This window comes from Thunnus albacares, chromosome 1 (genome assembly GCF_914725855.1).
Source record: "Thunnus albacares chromosome 1, fThuAlb1.1, whole genome shotgun sequence".
NCBI lineage: Eukaryota > Metazoa > Chordata > Actinopteri > Scombriformes > Scombridae > Thunnus > Thunnus albacares.
In genome coordinates, this window is record NC_058106.1 from 14,238,810 (window position 1) to 14,258,802 (window position 19,993).

The following is a 19,993-nucleotide window of genomic DNA, read 5'->3' on the forward strand; positions in this document are numbered from 1 at the left end:
TACTACTACTACGACTAATAATAATAATAATAATAATAATAATAATAATAATAATAATAATAATTCCAATTGATGAGTTAGTTTTACACTGGTTGGTATGGCAACACTTTACAAACACAAATAATTTTGGATAGCTACTTAGTCCCCGTCCTAGCCATTGCTATCGTAGGTCTACTGCAATCATAAAGTGATCGTAATGATTTATAATATCAGGCATAATTGATTACTTTATATATATATATATAGCGCATGCGCAATGGGGAGGGCACGGAATGTTCTCGTACGGTCTCGTCTCGCGCTTACTTAGCGACGCGACCAAAGCAGAAACAGCTACTGGAGCGACGAAAAGCGAGCCAGCGGCCCGTAGGCTGAGCCTATTTGGATTGCAGGAGAGAAGCGTCGATTAATAAAATGACCAGTGGGTATCGACATATATTTTGACTGTAAGACAATATGTACTTTATTCGATTGCATGTAGTCTGTGCCCGTTGTTTCTGCCGTCCGTCAATCTCGGCCACCGCCGATCTGGGCTCAGTCTATTTGCTGAAAAGAACCTAACGTTACGTTTCGCGGAATTGATGCATATTTTTGGCATCTTACATCATACATTACGCACAGCATTGTTTGAGCCATTCAAATATGTTTACACGGAGCAGACATGCTTAGTAATTCATGATTCCTGCGATTAACGTTGGACGTTTTTCAATGTCGACTGGATAACGTTAGTGGGTTGTTTTCCTGTCCAGCTGTTAGCCCGAGCCTCGGCCTACTGGAAAACAACAGTTAACGGAGACATAACGCAGGGTGTTTGCGTGTGAACGCTGCTACTAGCAGACAGGATGTAAAGATGTTTACCAGGAAACATTTTTATTTCCTCAAATCTGTAGCTGCAGTTGTTGCTTGTGTGTATTTATGTAGTCGGTGTTGTTCGGGTAGGAAGCAGCTCCAGAGCGCCGCTCTGCCACGTCGGCTGCTTTCAAGTTTTGCACCATTTTATTGTAACCATTTTTACTCGTGCTTAAAATGAACGGACCGTGTGTCATTTCACACTATACTTTATAGACACTTAAAAATCCCTCCCGTTGTTTTTTTTTTTGTTTTTGTTTTTTGGCATTAAGTAGTGAGAGATATTTTTGAAAGGGTGTAGTTTACACATTTGTTGCTCATTCATGTGCCATTTATTAAGTTATATTGTTTTTTCCTATTGTCTGATGTGCAGGGGGAAACCAACGTGAGCTTGCACGCGCGAAGAATGCCAAAAAGCAGACTGATATGGGAAAAGGCAAGAGGGGCGATGATGGGCTGTCTGCAGCTGCCCGGAAGCAGAGGTAAGCACCAGTGTGCAGGAGATGAAAGACATGGGATATACTGAAACTTGAGCAATGTCTGAGGTGCCGTTGGATCTTTGAAGTATTACAACCAAAGCCATAGGGCACAACTTCCAACTCACCAATATACGGCTCTGTGGAATATTTAATTTATCTCTAATCATACTGTAGTTTTTGTGTAACAAGTTCTTAAATCCTTCTCATGATACAGTACATAGTATCTGATATTACTATTGTGTTAAACCACCTTCCACTACCTGATATTTTTGCTTGGGAACCTTTTTCAGTGAAATAATTACTGATATCAGAGATGTGTGTTAAATGGGGACTTATAGATGTTTTAAACAGATGTGTGTGTTACAGTTGAGTCTGTCCTAACAAAGTGTCTTCTCTCTTCAAATGTCCCTTTTTACCCAAGGGATGCTGAGATAATGCAACAGAAGCAGAAAAAGGCGGATGAAGGCGGGAAAGGAAGCACCAAGTCCAAGTAACAAATGAAGCCCCGACATGTATTCAACTCAGCGTTTCAAGAACATCCCACGTTCAACATTCTTCCTGATATTTATGAGAACGAATCTGTCATTTTTGTCTAGACTCAAGAATTTAGGATCCTACACTCTTCCCTATGGCAAATGACGTTGCTTGTTGGAATTGTTATTTTACTCGGTGAAATTATGTCTGAGCAAATTAGCCGTTGTCCCACGTTGATGCTGCATGCAGAGGAGCATCAGTGGCGTAAGCAGCAGGAGAAAGATGAACAATTATTGACACAAAGCATCTACGTAACAGTTGTGTATTTTTGTACAAAAATGTCCCCTGCTGGTTTCAAATAAAGTGTATCTTTTTAGTTCATGCTTGCTTGAGTTATTTTGAATGTTGGGATTGAAGACAGCAAACGTTTACCTTTTTTAATTATGTAGGTTATATCTTGTAGCATCTTTTTTTTTTTTTAATGGCATCACATTCAGATGCAATTATTTAAACAAGAGATGGTGAATGAGGAATGATCAGGAAATAAAACAATTACCAACTGCTGCTTCTGGTATTTGGGTAATTTGAATTCATACCTTCACTCAGTTTCTTGCAAAGAAATGGAGTAAAACCCAAACAAGTTAGTATTGTGAACACTTGTTCATAGATAGTATTTCTTATGAGCAGCAGGAGGTAAACTATAATTACACCGGGGCCTTTAAAACAAGTTTAACCTTCCCTGCACATGAAAAACCAGTTCAGCCTGTATCGTTTGCTGGACAGACAGCCTGGTTAATGATTCATTGCTTATGTGATGTTTTTTTTTAAAAAAAAGAAACTATGCGTAATTTTTCATAGAAATGCCACATAAAAATCAAAGATGGCCAAGAAATGTAAATTTCCTCATCTGAGTTTTATTTCATCTGTGAGAATCCAGATACTGACAATCACTCAGATATGTGGGGATGCAAACGAAGTAATGTTACAAAAAAATACAATGTAATTGTAAAGCAGATCAAAAGTACAGTAAGTCCACTGTTCATGGCCTCCTTCCATCACTGGTGGTATATCAGACTGTAATGTCTGAATCCTAGAAAAATACAGTATCATGGGACAATAGTCTGTACATAAATCCATGCCAATTCATGCGCCAAATAATAGGCTACATGTCACTCAACAAAGAAAATCAGTGTCTTGTTACGAGTTACTTCTGTGTGTGTTCACAGACAAGCTTTTCTACAGTTTCTACCTATGTTCATATTAATAGTTTACCTGTTCTGTGTTTGTAAACTGCTGTTCATCTGTTGTTTGCTTCAGTGGCTTTATGATCATTTGGTATACACGTGTATTTATGTTCACATGGATACATCTTGAAGTACAGAATATCTCTTTAAAGAAGACCTATTCACCATAAATAACACAAGATATATCATCCTGCTGACAACTTGTGGTTACAGGAAGGATTCATCTGTGTTCTGTCTCTTCTGTGTCTGTGTTTTGTAACATTGGAGTCTGCCAAATTTACTGTAATTAAACCAAATAAGCCAGCAGACAGAGTGCTATTGTAACATAAGGACCACTAGGTGGAAGCAAACACCATGGTATCTCTCTAAAAATCCCTCTAAAAATGTATTTTTAGAGGTCAAAATTAGATTTGTCAGAATGGCAAATATGTGTTTGAATGATTTGGTTTTGTTTGCCTGTCATGGCTCAGTTTGAGATTTAAAGATCTTTGAGGGCTTTGGATGGACATTTTATTCATAGTATTGAAATGAGGAAAGCACTGCTATTTCTCTACGTTAGTATTATGAGTGTTGGCCACCAGCATAAGCGCAAAGTGCATATTGCTGATATTTTATAGTGTTCACTGAACTAGTAAGCTTTGGCTCAGCCTATTTATAGTCAATAAGCTGTGTGTCTACATACCGAAATCCAGTGAGTTTGTGTCCTCAGTTCTCAGATTACAGGGCGTATAATTAAATCACCAGTTTAGATTTTTTCCATCTCAGATAGCGGCAGAGCTGCTCAAGAGCTGAATAGCAATGAGGAACAAATGCAGCATCAGCAAGCTGCTTAAATTTGAGAAAATTCAAACCTTATCCGCTATCATCCACGATACTCTTCTTTCAGCTTTGGCTAGATCTCACTCAAATTCCAGCATAAGGCCCAACAGACTGACTCGCCAGTGGGTTCTGGCATGTTTTCTTAAAACAGACCAAGAGAGGAGCTCGGTGGTAGGCTAATGAGAGATGCAGAATGCAAAGGAAAGACGTAGTCAGCCAATCTAATTATCTTCATACACGAAGCCACATCACTTTATGCTTTCTCTACTGAATATGTTGAGATATAGGAGTAAAAAGTATTGTAGCAGGACTTCATTTATGCTATTTACAATATTGAATAGACTAGTGTCAAAGTACAAATTGAGGAGAAGATGGACATGTGCTGTAGCCGACTGCCTTTACATATGTTGAATATGACGTAAATGTAGCAAAGACATGTAGTAATTTCATCTAACCAAAGTAAAGCCTTATTAACACTCAGGAAATCCAGACTGCTTCGGCTGCTATATGTTAGTAATGGTAAATTATAGACATACAGGTAAGACAGGAAGGTCTATAGGTATATTAACTGCTCAGGTTTATCCAGAATGACCTTCAAGTGTTATTAGGCAATTCAAAGATAGAGAGTTATAGAAAAAATAAAATTCAAGGGCAAAAAGTTCCAAGAAAAGGTCAAGGGACAGATGAGACACACATAATACTAATGGTGACTGATTTAGTCCAGTCTCACTCCTACACTACACTTATAAAGGCTTGATAACATTAAATCTGAAGGTTCAGTGTACTGTATGTATACTCACAGGTTAGATGTCCCACTGATCAGCTTTCAATACTCCTGCTTGGTCTTGTTGTGATGTAATCTAGATCTGAGTGAAATGCACAGGGCTCAGACTTCAGTATAGCGCAGAAAAACTAACTTGAGGCTTCATGACCTCTCTGTTCTCTCTGTGATTCACATCTTTACAGGAAACAGGATCTAGTTCAGACATGCTACACCTGCTATAGAGCTCAGGTGTGACATCTCTGGATATCCACTGTCAGAAAACAAGGTTAATAAAACCTACCTGTTGTCTCTTTTGTCAACTGGGCTGACCAAATTGCAAAATATCTCATAGAGCCAAACATTTCTGCAAATATTGTCAGATCTGTTGTCTTGCCAGCTACATACAACATTATTTTTGCCTTGAGTGGAAGTGTTTACAGGGTTCCCCTTTGAAGAAGAAAATGTGATTATCACATTCATCATGTGGTTGATTAATACAGCCACAGGCAGACACTCCTCCTGTTTCATTACACTGAGGGTGAGCAGCACAATATTTTGATAACGTCTGTTTTCTGATACAAAGAGAATTAATCTTTCAAACTGTAACATTGTTGCAGCCACTTAGATAATGACTGCACTGTGAATAATGGATGTTATAAAAACATGGCTGGTTGATCCACTGTGTGTACACAATGCCTTATCATGGAAAGTGTCTCTTCATAGTTATACTACCGTGAATGATGATGGGGCAGGATGTTCATACATCAATGGTAAACTCTCCTCAGGAAGGTCTCAGCATGTCACATCTTCACCCAATGTTAACAAGATTTCATATGTCCGCAAAATATTTAATAATGCAAGTGTAATGTTAATATCACAGCACATTCACTTTGCCTCCATCAATGCTGTATGCATGAGGAGAAAATGTGCTTTTTCATGCTCTGCTTCTGTCTCTTCTTCTAACACACGCAACTGCCTTTTATGATAGAAATCCAGAAACTGAGGCTCATTTTACTGCTGTACATATTTCTCTGAAGTAGCTAAATATTTGAAAATTCAATGCAAAAATGTCGGCACGGATGCAAGAGTGCATTTGTACACGTATGAAAAATCTGTGCACATTCACATGTACAGTGTCATTCATGTGTATATTTGTCCACATGAAAAGTGTCATTGATCAGTGGAAGCTACTTCCCCTCTGATCGGCTGAGACATTTTATACACTGTTCATATTCAATAACTTTCTCCTAAACTAAGAAACTAAAGCTGCTGGATTTAAAGTGACAGAGAACTTTTGGAGGGTGTGAATTGCATGTTTGATAAATATTTGACCTTTTACATCAAACAGAGCTCCATATATCATAAATGTATTTGCTGTTACAAAGTAGTTGCCTATAAACACTTTTTAAACCACTGTTTTATTGTATTTTTAACACAAAGAAAAAAACACAACTCTCTATATCAGAAGCCAAACAAAATATTTTTTAAGGACCAGTGTGTAGGATTTAGTGATGTCTTGCAGTGAGGGTGCAGATTGCAACCAAATGAATACCCTCCCCCTCCCCTTCCAAGCATGTAGGAGAACCTACGGTGGCAGCAAAACTCGGAAAAAATTCAAAAGGCCCTCTCTGGAGCCAGCATTTGGTTTGTCCGTACTGTAGCAACATGGCAGGTTCTGTGGAAGAGGACCTGCTCCCTATGTAGATATAAAAGGCTCATTCTAAGGTAACAAAACACAACAATTCTTATTTTCAGGTGATTATACACTAATTAAAACACACTTATGAATATTTATATTATATTTATATATTTCCATTTCTGCCAAGTCTGTTCTGCTAGATGCCACTAAATCTTACATACTAGTCCTTTAAATGATATATTTATAATAAGCAATATATGTCCTGCAAGTATACAACATGCAGAGAAATTTTAATTTTCTAGGGGGGGGGTTATAACATTTAGTGTGTCTATAGATATATCTGTCTGTATTCTGTTCCTATGATCAAGAGGAATTAACAAGAGTAAATGGGTAATTAGTACCTATAAACATAATTTCTCAGAGGCAGGGTTGCATAAGTACTTTAATTTTATAAATATAAGAAGAGCACAATAATTTGAACTGGAGTCTCACATTTCAGTATATCGACCCTCTTCCTGACCGTATGACACTTGACAATATACAGACACTCTACAATTACACAAGTAAATTCCTCTCTAATTTGTGTGCACACAAACATCTGTGTCTGGTGCATTGAAATTAGAATTAAACCAAAAATGAATAAGATAATAGAAAAAAATAAACAGATATATTTCAGGTTATTACTAGACTAGTTAAAATCATCATCCTTTCAAGAATTTTAACTATATGTGAAAAACCAGATTGAAAGAGATGAGATGGTGTGTGACATGAGAATTTGGGTCTGGGCTGATTTTAAAGATCTCCCAGTTCCTTTCATTGACTGTGAAAAGCAAATCTGCCTTTCAGTTTCACTATCAATGAACCGTTGCCATGAAAAATGCAATGCAATCATAGCTGAAATGCAAGCTGACTGTAATTGTTTTCAAGGCTGAGGCAAACAAAAGGCACTCTTCACAGCGCAGTGATTTGTTAATAATGAATGGCAAATTACTGTCTTTGCTCATCATCAGATGGTCGGTGACAGCAGATGAGCTTCTGGTGATGAAAATGAATGGGATATGTCACTGGCCATCAAAAGAGAGTATATACGTACGTTGAGATTCAACAGGATTCAGAAAGAAACAGAAAGAAAGACAGACATTAGCAGAAAATGTGGGGAAAAAAACAGAAAAAAAGATGAGAATAGACATATTTATTTTTGTTTTTATTAACTCTGGGTCATTCTGAGGAAAGATGTTGGATAAGAGTCACAGTCAGCTCTGGACATCCACTTGATGCTATCAGTGTGACCATCAGAACCTTCACACACTCACGGGCAGTCTGTGAGGAAAGAGGCCTATTATTCCTGCTAGCAGCTGATCTCTGTCTCAGCAGGGGTGCCAGGACATCAATAAGGTGAGATTTATTCACAGTTCACTCTCCCCACTGAGCAGAGTTTTTTTTGTCCATGTTGAGGTTGGTTTTGTTTCTGAGGCTTAACAGGATTATGGCTGAGACCAGTTTTGGGTTGTCTATGAAGATGCACTCTCTCATTAGTGTATTTGGCAAAATAAGTTGTAATTACATCTTGATGCATGCACATAGTCGAGTTATCAGGTTTGAATTGCTACCTAAGAGCCATCTTTGTGGATAGTTGTAATTTGGCCATCAAAAATAAGATGGACAGTTATTAGAACCGCTTAGGGTGAAGATTTCAGCAGCTACCTCAGAGTTCACCCTTTAAAATGGGATAGACAGATAGTCTGCAGATGTACAGAGGGGAGTCTGTCGTTTCTTATGTGGCAGAACAGATATTTATGAGACATAATTAAACCCAGATATTTTATGGGCTCGTTTGCTTTTCCTTTTATGTTTGCTCACTTATATTTGATGTGATCGGTGCAACTTGGTTTTGCAGAGTATGATTAATCCCAAATCAGTTTCCCTTCACAGAGTTGTATTTGCTTCTATCAATAGTCACAACTCTTCAAAAGCAGTTGTGTCTAAATCCTTCCTGTGTCTTCCTGCGTGTACAAGAATTACTCCTGAGACTTGTTAATGTCAACAAATATGAAGAGATGCTAACGTCTTGCTAACATAAGACATATTGTGAAATAAATCTTGAATTACTTGTCCATCCTCCTTTCTTGTACAAAAACAAAAGGTCATTTTTTTCATCTACATGCTTGTCCACAATACTTTTCAATTTCTGAATTTGCTATTGACAATATTATATTCCTGTACACATTTGTTTGTCAGGCACGTACTTCTGTTTTCCTTGTACTCCCATGTATGCATATATAGTTTTTACATTCTCATTATTCTTCAGAAATCCCAGCATCCTAGCCAGTAAAGTCAAATCATATTCTCTGTGTTAGTGAATGAAGTTAGTGTGAAACCTGGTCATATTGATCAGTCTATCCTCTGATGTACATGGAGTCACTGACAGGGACATGAGGTGAGAGGTCAACAACGAGTCTTTTGTCTACATTAGCAGAGACTGATTACCCTGAAACACACATAGAGGCCACAAAACAAAGGATCAAAATGTCAAAATGTGGCAGGGCAGCAAACAGGAATATGAATAAATAGAATAGAATAAAATATCCTTTGACAATTGGTACATGTGGTGGATGTTTTTAGCACACAAGCAAGAAATGAAGTCAAGAGCAAACATATTGTAAGCAGAAAATGATCACTTTGAAGGTTGATGATTAAATTGTTGCTTTGGTAAACATCTAAAAAAAAGAAAAAAGAAAAGAAAAATGAGTCCTCTTGCTGGCTTTCTGTGCAGCTATTCTGTCTGGCCTAACCTGCCCGTTTCAACAGCTGAAATGAATGCTATCCAAGTAAGACCAGATAATTGGCACTGTGAGCTGGTGGCAGAGCTTGAAAAGAAAATGCGGCTGTCCTTAAAAGTGACAGTAGCTGTAATTGTCATGATTCATCTTTATTTAAACTGTCCCAAACAAATTAAGAAAAGGAATTGAAAAGCGCTCATCAAAGGCCCGTCCTTACAACATATCAACACAGGAAAATTTCTTTATGAAGCTTAAAATATATTAAGAAATATACAGAAAAAACATGGATTGGATAATGCAGAGAAGACCTCCTGGTTAAAAGTGTCATCTGCTTTGTCTCCTACTTCCTCTTCTTCTGTCTCTTCTTCTCTCGTTGTTGAGTGTGCGCTCGTGTACTCAACCTATATTGCCATTTCAGACCCTGTCATGCCCAGATGTCTTGAGACATGTCATGCTTCCTTGAATCATCACTTGACTTATGGTACCGCCAGACCAACTGACTGTCTTTTCAAAAGAATAAGGGGAGACTGTCGATCTAAACTGAGAAGAGAAAGGGCCCAAGTTAGGAGCCCTGTGGGACACCTACAATAGTTTTTTACATCAGCCTTTCATATTTAATAACTTGAGCATGAGAATGAAGGTACACTTTTACAATAACCAAAAAAATAGCCAAAAGGGTTATATTGTTTGATTACAAAGAAGAATGAAATGGTGTATTTTATACAAAGCTTTGGACAGATCTACACATGCACATGATCGATTGAGCAGTGTTTTTGTATTTTTTATCATAAAAATGTGATTGAAATAATGTGCTGATTAGTTGTGATAAGGTTTATGTTATCAGTAGCTTAGAGCTCATATCTGATTCTCAGTACTTAATCAAGTTGTACAAATTTAGCTCTCTATCATTTAATTTCTAATTTAATTTAAAAAAATTTAATCCTTTATTTAAACAGGTAGTCTCATTGAGATCTGGAACTTTTTTCATTATGGGAATCAGAAAATCTAAACAAACACTAAATGACAATAATTCCTAATTTTCCTTGAGTACTAAAGTTATACATGTAGCACTTCAATATAATGCTAGAAGACAAGGCATCCTCACATGTTGTTGCTCCAGGAAGCAGCGTGAGAACCTAATGTGTTGCATTGTGAATATCTGTGAATGATCGGTATTAAACCTGATTTTAATATTCTCAGGAACTCCAATGAGTCTGGTATTTGTTTATGAGGCCAAATGGTCACAATTTACATTAAAAAACTGCCCTGACTTTGAACAACTTCTAACCATTGCCTGCAGATCATCAAATGGTCAGATAACACATCATTGCACAACAAATGACAGATAATACATTTTCCCTGTTCTCAGAGGAAACCATCTGCAATGTGGCCTTATTACAATACAGTCAACTGTGAATCATCCAAACAGGCTTGATCTTTGCAGATGTCTTGTGCAAATGATGGTCACAGATTTACAGTGTAAGGAGTTGCTTAATGTTTGCAACAGATGTGGTCAAGACTGGACAACATCTCACAAAAGAATTGATCGCATACATGTGTTTTAACAGTCCACATTGCCATCTCATCAGTTTGTACTTAACAATGTGCCAGTGCAGTGTTCAAAGTCCACAGCAGACAAATTGGTAGAAAACCACATCCAGTTTCTACCTGTGCTGTACTACAATCAAACAGAGCAGCAGTGACATACAGAGTCCCCTTGTTATCATCTCTCTGTCCCTACTGTTTAAACATCATTCAGTACTGGGTGGCAGCTACACGCACTTTCCAAAAATAACTATGTGTGTTCATTCACAAAGCTGACGTTTACAACAGGGCTGACCTCTGAAACTGTGTATCCATGATGAGTGTGTAGCAAAATGAATATAACTGTGTGTATAACAGTTTAATTTTTGAGAGGAAGAGCCTCTCTTATCACACTACATTTCAGTCAATGACACTCACAACCCCCCTTATAAACACAGCAATGACTTTAAACCTGAGTTAAATTAACAATACAATAAAAAAAAATAGCACATTAGTAGGAGGTTGGGATGTTGGAGGGAGCTGTGGCAGTACACGGCGTTGTCATGAGCCTATCTGCAGAGTCATTTGAAAATGTCCGATTGTAATGGCCATGCTGTACACCTGCACAAATGTGACTGAAAAATATAAATCAGCCAGTGGCCCAGCGGCTGACATGAGCCAGTGAGGGAGAAGCATGAATGAAGCAGTTGATGCCAATCATTCAAGGCTAAAAAAAAAAAGGAAATGGAATTAATTGCCAAATTAAATGATTTATTGATTTTTAATAGCTTTTTTTTGGTAATGCTTAACTTTAACTGCCCTTTGTTTACAATTTATTGGCTGTATATAAACATTTAATGGTTTATAAAACACTAATATGTAGTAGTAAGCAGATTCATTAATGCATGTGTCAACAACTATAACTCATTATGTGAGCACCTATAAGTGACACCAGGAGAAGTTGTAATCGTTGACATTCTGTGCATCAGTAAACTGTCCTTAGTTAAAGGAGTTAAAGTGTTACCATGTAATTAACAGATTACCACATTAAACCACTAAAAATGTGTATGATTATTCAGTTGGCACATGCTGGACTTTAACATTTGCATTATAGTGACTGTCAGAAACTTTTCCTTCAGTCCTCAAGCTGATGCAGGCCTTGCATATAAAAGGTATAAAAGGTCCAGTGTCCCACTGTTTAAAACTTTGATGACGACACTCCAAGAGAATGTATGTAGCCTATATGATTCAATATTTTCAGAAAATACTAACCAATGTTTGCTTTAAAAATTATGTTTTCTACCCAAATTGATGGTTTAGTCCATATATAACTGGAAAAAAGGTTTGTTATACTCCAGCTTTGTTTTCACACCTAAAATTATATGCAAATTTGGTATTAAAGTGAATTTAAGTGAACCATTTTCACCTTCGCCTTCTCTTTCAGGCAAAGAATAAACAGCCATTTACAGCATAAAATGGACTCGCACATGCATCTGTCAAAACATGTATTTTATTCATTTATCTTAAAAAATTAAAATAAAGTGCTTTTTATGTACAATATAATAAAAACAACAGTCACAATCTCAATGATACAAAAAATACAGTTCACAATGTTATTTGTACACAACAAATCAAGAAATCATGCAGGCAAGACCACATTTGTCTAATAGTTATTCAGTCAACTAAGCTTATGGTGTTCGGTATGCTGAGGCAAAGCTGTTGCTGAGTCTCATGGCTGAGCTGTTATGGAGGATTTGGAGCTGCGCTTGCATCTTACTGCAGCACTACATCATGCAGCACAAATGATTAATTAGTTCTATTGTGCTGTTTTTTTGTAGTATGACCATTTGAACTAAATGCTGAGAAGATGTTGCAATGGCCTACTTGAGCCATTCTAGCATAACAGACTGCTGTAATATCCTTGAAGATATTCTTCAAAATGTGATATAGTCGGCTACATTCATGTCCAGTACAGTATGTTGCATTACTGAGGAGCCACTCAAAATGAAGTCACCGTGGTATTATTGTGTGCTTTTTAATGAAAAGCTCATCATTAATAAATACGCGCAACTTTATAACACAGTATTTACCTTTTGGCATTTTTGAATATTAAGGTCAAGTGGTATTGTACGTGAAATTAGGAAGTAATATTATTGTTAAAGATTGAACTCTTCAGAAAGGTGTTTCCTACGTGCAAATGACCACTTCCGACACAAGCAAAGAGATTTTGAGCAGCTCCCAGTCTTGTTGTTTGCAGGCAAAGTTAATGGTGGCTTGGGTGAACTTATAGATCTACTGTTGACCCGTGTTATGGAGTTAAGTGCGCCCACGGAGGGCTACAATCACGCCAGTCACCATATTTCTGTAGGTGAGGTCACTGCTGGGTGTGTGTACAATGTGGCACATGGCTAGAAGGCAGAACAACTTGATATCTAAAAGGCATTTTGAAAACATGTTGTGAGGTTATCCATCGAGCATATCAAAGCAGGGTATTAATACGCTCCAGAGAGGCATTTTAGAATTTAGAAATTTTGTCTTAACTCTGCACCAAGGACATCAGGATCTGATATATCCTTGTTACTGTAATAAGCAATGATCTTTGTTTGAAATACATTGTTAGCAAATGTAACACTGGTTTATTTGGTCAGTCTCGGCTTGAAAGTAAGCAAACAAGATTTAAGGAATAGGTTGACATTTTGGGAAATACTTTTATTTAATTTTTACTGTAAAGACTGAGAGTCATATTTATCCGTTCATCTTTCTCTCTAAATAAAATTATTTCCCTGTCAAACTATTCCTTGAAAATAAAACCAGATACATCTCCTGCTTTGACATGCTTGGTAAAAACCAGCCCAGGTGTTGAACTAACAGCGTGGTGAGAAATGTGCAGTATTTTGTGCAAGAGGAGAAATGTATGCTGAAGTAGGCAGTAAAGCACGATTATGAAAAAAGAAAATATATCAGCAGTGTTCACTCTCTAGTTTCAAGACTATCGCTACAACACATCTTGCACAAGGTCCCTTAAAAACACACAATATTAAGCACAGATACTGTATATACAAAACGAAAACCAAATAAAAAAGGAAACACTGACCACTGTTGCGCAGTATGCTGTGCAATTACTTTGTCAACTTGAAGTTACATAGCATGTCGTCATCTGCTCAGTGTTCGAAATAGCAAAATGCTGAGTCTGCTTGATAGTGAAATATATACTGTAGGCTTACTTGATCAATACAGTGAACTGGTGATGTATTCTAAGACATGTGGTGCCATATTGCCCCTATGGCCGCGTGGATGTTTTTCATTCTGACATACACATCTATCGGCTTCCTACATCTTTGGAAAATTCTGCTTATTAAGTCTCAAAAGTCTAAGCAATGTAGGTGCAAGAGTGTTCATAATGGCTGCACTGGTCCCTGTAATAACTGATTTCTAAAAATCATTTTCCTTAGCAGCCACACCATCCGTCTCTCAGTAGTTGCATTTCTTAAAATTCGCTCCGATTTTACTGAAATGTGCAAACCTGCAAGTATTCAACACCCTGATTACTTGTGCTTTCACATTAACATCGCCTTGACAGTGTGGTGAATGCCATGTGTGTAAGAAATGTAACCTGGAGGAGGGGGAGGGGAGTTATATTGAGCTAATACAGAACTTGTGTGCATCTACCTCACTACATAGTGCAGCTGCAGTCTGGACAAGAAGACTATTAAATACAGTGACAATTATTAGTTGTTCTGTGACCTTTTCATTTTGAGTGGGCTTGTTAGCGGTTAAATTAACCTAAAAAAAATACGCTGCGTGTGTATTGTTAGCGCTCGTCAAGCTCGATAATCTCGAACTAGATGTACCTCTGCATTACAGTGAGAATACTAAGAAGGCAGATAACCACATGGGAAGTTTTAACCACAGTTAATCTCCATACCATGTCCTTTGCCCCATGTCAGATTTTACAACAACATCAATGACTCTGCCCAACACAGTCTGAAAAGTTTATGAGCTAACAGTCTTAGAGAAATCTCCAACTTTGCACTTCACATTTGTTTATTATTAGTGCCTTTGTGAGAACCGTCACCATGTGCTCTTCGACAATGATCAATGCTAACATAAAGCATGAGATGGGAGTGGTCAGAAGAGAATGGCACTATTGCAGTTAGATAAGACAATCGAGTTTTGTTTGTTTTTTTTTTTTTGTTTTTTTTGGCACAGTGCACATGATGATTTCGTTGCTGCCCTGAACATGGTAGAGGTGTGGATGTCCCCCTTTTTTTCTTGGCTCTCCGTGTTTGTAATGTCCTCTTTGACGGCCGTAAAAATGCCAGGTCTTTTTGCCGTAATCGCCTCAAAAACAGGGTATCTGTGTCTCAGTGAATTTATTAACCCATCATTGAACCTGCGAGTCAGTTCTGAAGAGCAGGGCTGCCTCAGATGAGCAGAGATGTAGAGAAATGGGTTTCCCTAAATTGTCCATGGTGCGGTTACGTGTCAATGAACAAGACCTTTGAACAACAGCGTACATTCAGGAGGTAAATGTCAATACTTAGACCCTGGAGCATCATTTGTGGATCACATTTTTTGATCAGTAGCCACCCTCATCTGTCTCAAAGTTGCAGTCCTTGTCAAGGTGTGGTGTTCTCTCCTGGTCTTCCTCATCTGTCATCATCTTTATCTTCACACAGTCATGACATTTATTGAGCAAAATGGAACAAATGTGCTTCTGACTTGCTTCCATAATGTGTGGATCATAGTGAATACGCATAACATGTATTATATTCTCCTAAACCTGAACTCTAGGTCATCATGTCTGTGGTGTGTATTGTAGCTTGATTCTAGTATGGCGTCTGCAAAACATCAGAAGAGTTGATACCATAGCAGTAATCTTCTGCATGTGAACATGTGCAAGGACACACATAACTAATAGGGCTGGGCAGTATATCAGTATTTATAATTTATTGTCAACTGTTGTAATTGTACCATGTGATGGTGATCAACTAGATAATTTAATGGAGTAGCTTGCATATCTAAAGAGATACTGGGATAAATACTGATATCGGAAGAAGGTCTTCTGCTTATTGTGTTATTTTCTTCCCAGCCCAACACTCACACACATACGCTGTTAGTGGCCATGAGAATGACTCAAAAAAAAAAAGACTGTTAGAACTATTCTTTAGCAGCTGGTTGAAACCGGAGTGTCGTGCTGCTTCCTCGTCCTGCCCCACGCAGCAGACCGGACTAACCTCTGGCTCCGGAGTGGAAATGGTTAAACAAAATGACCTCCGCACTGATCACAGAACAAAGATGACCAAAATAAAAGATGTGCTGTGATGTAGGAGGATGTCAGGGTCTCCTCTCCTTTGCTCGGTGGGTTTGGCCTGTATCTTTCTTGGAGATACAGGGTGGCATCATTTAGCGAATACTGTGCTCTCATACGATAGAGTCTTTGATCTCTGAGCCTAACCGCACTCTGGGCCGAGGGCAGGTCGGGGAGTATTCCACGTGGCTCTCCTTCAGGTTAAGCGGCCGCCTGTCGGAGGACTCGGAGAAGCTCTTACTGTTGTCTGGTGAGGACTCGTGGGTGGGCGTGCTGCAGATATAGTTGTCATTTAATGTCTGGTAGCCCTTGTGATCAGAAGTGGAAACAGGGATGGTGTTACCGTTCAGGGGTAAGCTCTCAGTGGGCTTCCCCACTATCCTCGGCTTCTTCTGCTGCATGTTGGGGCACTCGCCCTGCTTCAGCATGGACTTCATATGATCGCGGTTCCTGTAGATGACGAACAAGGAGAACACCACGAGGGAGAATGCCAATAGGGCGCACACCACGATCAGCTCGTTCCAGTACGTCTTTGTGTGGACCTGCTCAGAACGCGACTGGCCAGGCAGGATGATGGTCTCCTCTCGCTCAATGTGTGGCGTGCGTGAGTGACTGATCATAGTGGTGCTTTCCTGGCGGGGCTCTGCTCTCACGCAGTAGTTGGCCAACAACTGCCGGAAGCTCTCCTCCTCGGACCAGCACTCGTAGGTCTCCATCTTGTCGGCCTGTGCCACCACGACCAAGTTGCCTTCAGGAGTAGCGTAGAGGAACTGGCTGGCGCTGTCGCTGTATCGCCACCTCCTCTGTGCCAGGTTGGAGCGCAGTTTGCAAGGCAGGACTCTGAAGGTGTTGGCTGGGATTGTAATGAGCTGGCAATTGGAGCCACCTATGAAAAAAGCACAATATTGCTTGAAAACACTTAAAGATCCTTTTAAAGGAATGTGTTAGTAATTGCATAGCCTATGGAATAAGCCTAACTTTGAGGATTAGTTCAACATTTTGGGATATCTGCTTTCTTGCTGTGTCCGTTAAATAAGACGTTGCAGCTAGTTAGCTTAGCAGGGGAAACGGGGGGGAAACAGTTAGCATAGCTCTATGCAAAGCTTACAAAATCCCAGCTACCAGCACCTCTTAAAGTTCTTTAATTAAAATATTATGTCCTGTTTGATCAATATGCACAAAAGCATAAGGACAAGTTGTGGTTTTACAGGGGTTGAGGTACAAGTAGGTAGATGTTTTTTAACCTTTGGACAGAGCAAGGCTAGCTGTTTCCCCCTTGCTTGCAGTCTTTATGTTAAGCTAAGCCAACTGTCTCCACCTTCATATTTAAACAGACAGATCTGTTTAATATCTAATAGATCCTCTAACTATCAGCAAGAAAGCAAATAAGTGAGTCTCCCAAAATGTCAAATTATTCCTTTCAAGATTTAAAGTCATTTGTTGTTAACCACATCGCTGCACGTTGTACAATTCTGAGTTCAAAACTAGACTTTGTGTGACATAATTTACATAAATGACTAAGAGTTTTGTGTCAGCTGGCATCCTTTTCAGAATATACAAATACAACAACATGTGACAGCTTCTTTTCCTGACAACACTATGTTGCATGGTGTCGACAAGGTGACTAACAACACTTTACCACTGCACAGAAAACACACACACTCACGGGAAGCTGATGGTCTGGCAGATCTTGTGGTGGGAAACCTACAAATCGCCGAAGTATCAGCCTCCTCTACGTCCTGCTGCCAGCGGCTGAGATGAAACATTACAAACAAAACAACAGGGTCAGTTTAGCAGCTGTAATATAAGGCACCTTGTGTGGATGCACCAATTTCTCCCTCCAAGTTTTATTTAAAAACCTATATTCATCAGACTAAGGGACCATATTGCTTTTAAAAGCTTCTTGTGCAAACACATAACTATATATATTGTTTATATTTAGGTTGCTTGCATGGGTGCATGTTCACTTTAAACACAGTGAAAACATGTTCATCTAAAATCTAAAAAGGTGAGGAAGCATATCATTTTTAAATTCATGGTTTGCTCAGATTTTCATGTTTTGTTTTAATGATTATGGCCGTGTAAAGCATGTTTCTGTTCATTTACTTATTTCTCAGTGGTTATAGAAGGAGCTTTTGTTAAAAAAAAAGGAACATAAAACATAAGAAATCGTGTATGAAAACAATTAAATACAGCCATATTGACTGTGTGCTGATGAACAAATTAAAAGTGAGCTTTAAGGAATGAGAGTTTCTTTGCTCCAGGGTTGCAGTGTATGTGTAAACTATACCACTGAGTTTATTCATGGCCATGTACTGTATATGTATGTGAGCTCTCACCTGTCAGGTGGAGCCATCCTGACATCCTGACATAGCCGCCCGGTCCAGGCACAGTAGGGGTCTCTGGACAACACACACTCCCCACAGCTCAGGTAGTTAGAGCAGTTGGCCACAGGAACTTCCACCAGCCCAGAGTAGGAGGACACGAACAGCAAACCCTGCAGGGGAGAAAACATGTGTGAGTCTGTGCGATACACATTTCTCATCAAAAAGTACCTGAGCGCAGGGCAGAACAGCTTCCTTCTGCTTTAGGTTAAGGATTTTTGATTTCAAAAAGGGAAACCACGCTAAGACAATTACTTCAGATAAACAGAACAATATAACCTAAACAAAGATCTAACTCGCCAGATGTTCTCTTACTTGATGCCAGCCGAGTCATTTGACTGTGGTCAAACACACATGGTAACCACATACACAAAGGCAGTGGCTGCTACATGGTATTGTCTTAAATTTTTTTCTTTTTTTTTTTTTGCATAATCAACACTATTCAGATGGTACATGTCTATTGCTAATCATTGTGTAGCAAGTAACAGCAAGTCTACAAACCCACTTTTACCATTAATGTGACATTGATGCTAATGCACCATGCACCCTGTGTTTGAAAAAGAGCAGTCTATATTTAGGCCACCGTATCTCGCAGTATATTAGACAGACATCATGTGGATAACGTCTTAGTCTTTCATATCCCTATTTGGAGCCAAGAATATACTCAAAAAAGTATATTGGACTTTATTAGAGTTACATAATCTTAGATAAGATTGCAGTTTGGCTGCTTTGGTCCTGGGAGAGGCCATTATGTAATAAAACAGAGAAAGGTAATGAAATTTAGCTCCGGGTAAAATGCCAGAGAGGATCATAAACTCTCTTCCAGATGGTGCTATAACTCACATGAAAACTCAATGGAATGGTCCCCGTGGAAAGAAAATGTCTGTAGCCAGATTGAGCTCTGGTAAATCTAGCTCCTACACATTTTTATTACATTTATATAAAATAAGTAAACATGATGTAACATAAGTAAAAACTGACACAAACCAATATGACAATAATCATTATGGATGGTTATTGAACCTGCAGTGTGTAACTTTTATATATAAATGAATGTCCGTTACATTCAAGCCCTTGCCATATGAGTTCACACAATGCTGATTAAGCCTATCACTGCCAGATAAATCTCTCTGTATTTCACAGTATACAGAGTTTTTAAATCTCATGTCGGGGTGACATTCCCGTGCTTGGCTGTTAATCATGCGGCTCTTCTAGACTTTCCAATGTTATCGGAACGAATAGATCAAATTCTGATGGTGAAATGAGTAATTTCGTGGGGGTTGTGTGACACTCAGAACAATTTATCCTCTGTTTTACAGCCACAACAGTAGGTTATGGCCAGTGGTGTACTGGCTATCGGGCACATTGTTTTGGGTCAAATCCCGGTGTTCCAGTGGGCCGTCAAAAAATATGTTTTTGGGCTGGTGGACCGTCAAAACATATCTGTTTTTACCCTCTCTTAGTGCCGAGCCCCCCCTTTACTCTCACTGCCAGAGGGGGGAGACAAAAGTCCCACACTCCAGCTTTAAGCTGTAAAATTGTATTTTTTATATTATTTTCTTGGTTATGCATAAAATGTGATGAGAAAGTTATGATTTACCCTCTGAGGATCAAGTTCGATGTGTTGCACAGGCTGAGGGTCAGGAAAGAGAATCATCTCCTCTATGATGTGCATCTTGTCATTGGCATTGATGGCCTTGTGAAGCTTTCCATCATCTGGAGCACATAGA

General features: G+C 38.8%; 2 protein-coding genes across 6 annotated transcripts in view; one reads left to right on the plus strand and one right to left on the minus strand.

Moving 5' to 3' along the window:
* The first annotated feature begins 282 nt into the window (after positions 1-282).
* LOC122973403 (small EDRK-rich factor 2-like) lies at positions 283-2,180 on the plus strand. The gene is made up of 3 exons (XM_044340909.1): positions 283-418; positions 1,220-1,328; positions 1,747-2,180. The coding sequence occupies exons 1-3, from the start codon at positions 412-414 to the stop codon at positions 1,817-1,819; spliced, it is 189 nt and encodes a 62-aa protein (XP_044196844.1). The 5' UTR covers positions 283-411; the 3' UTR covers positions 1,820-2,180.
* Positions 2,181-12,126: 9,946 nt separating this feature from the next.
* LOC122973454 (semaphorin-4B-like) overlaps positions 12,127-19,993 on the minus strand; it is a 54,540-nt gene continuing 46,673 nt past the window's right edge. For all 5 annotated transcript variants that reach the window (XM_044341094.1, XM_044341036.1, XM_044341175.1 and 2 more), the window contains exons 12-15: positions 19,864-19,979; positions 18,219-18,376; positions 17,546-17,631; positions 12,127-16,765 (exon numbers count right to left, since the gene is read on the minus strand). In XM_044341094.1, coding sequence (XP_044197029.1) covers positions 15,993-16,765; positions 17,546-17,631; positions 18,219-18,376; positions 19,864-19,979 — 1,133 coding nt within the window. In that variant the 3' untranslated portion in view covers positions 12,127-15,992. The remainder of the gene's footprint in view (positions 16,766-17,545; positions 17,632-18,218; positions 18,377-19,863; positions 19,980-19,993) is intronic.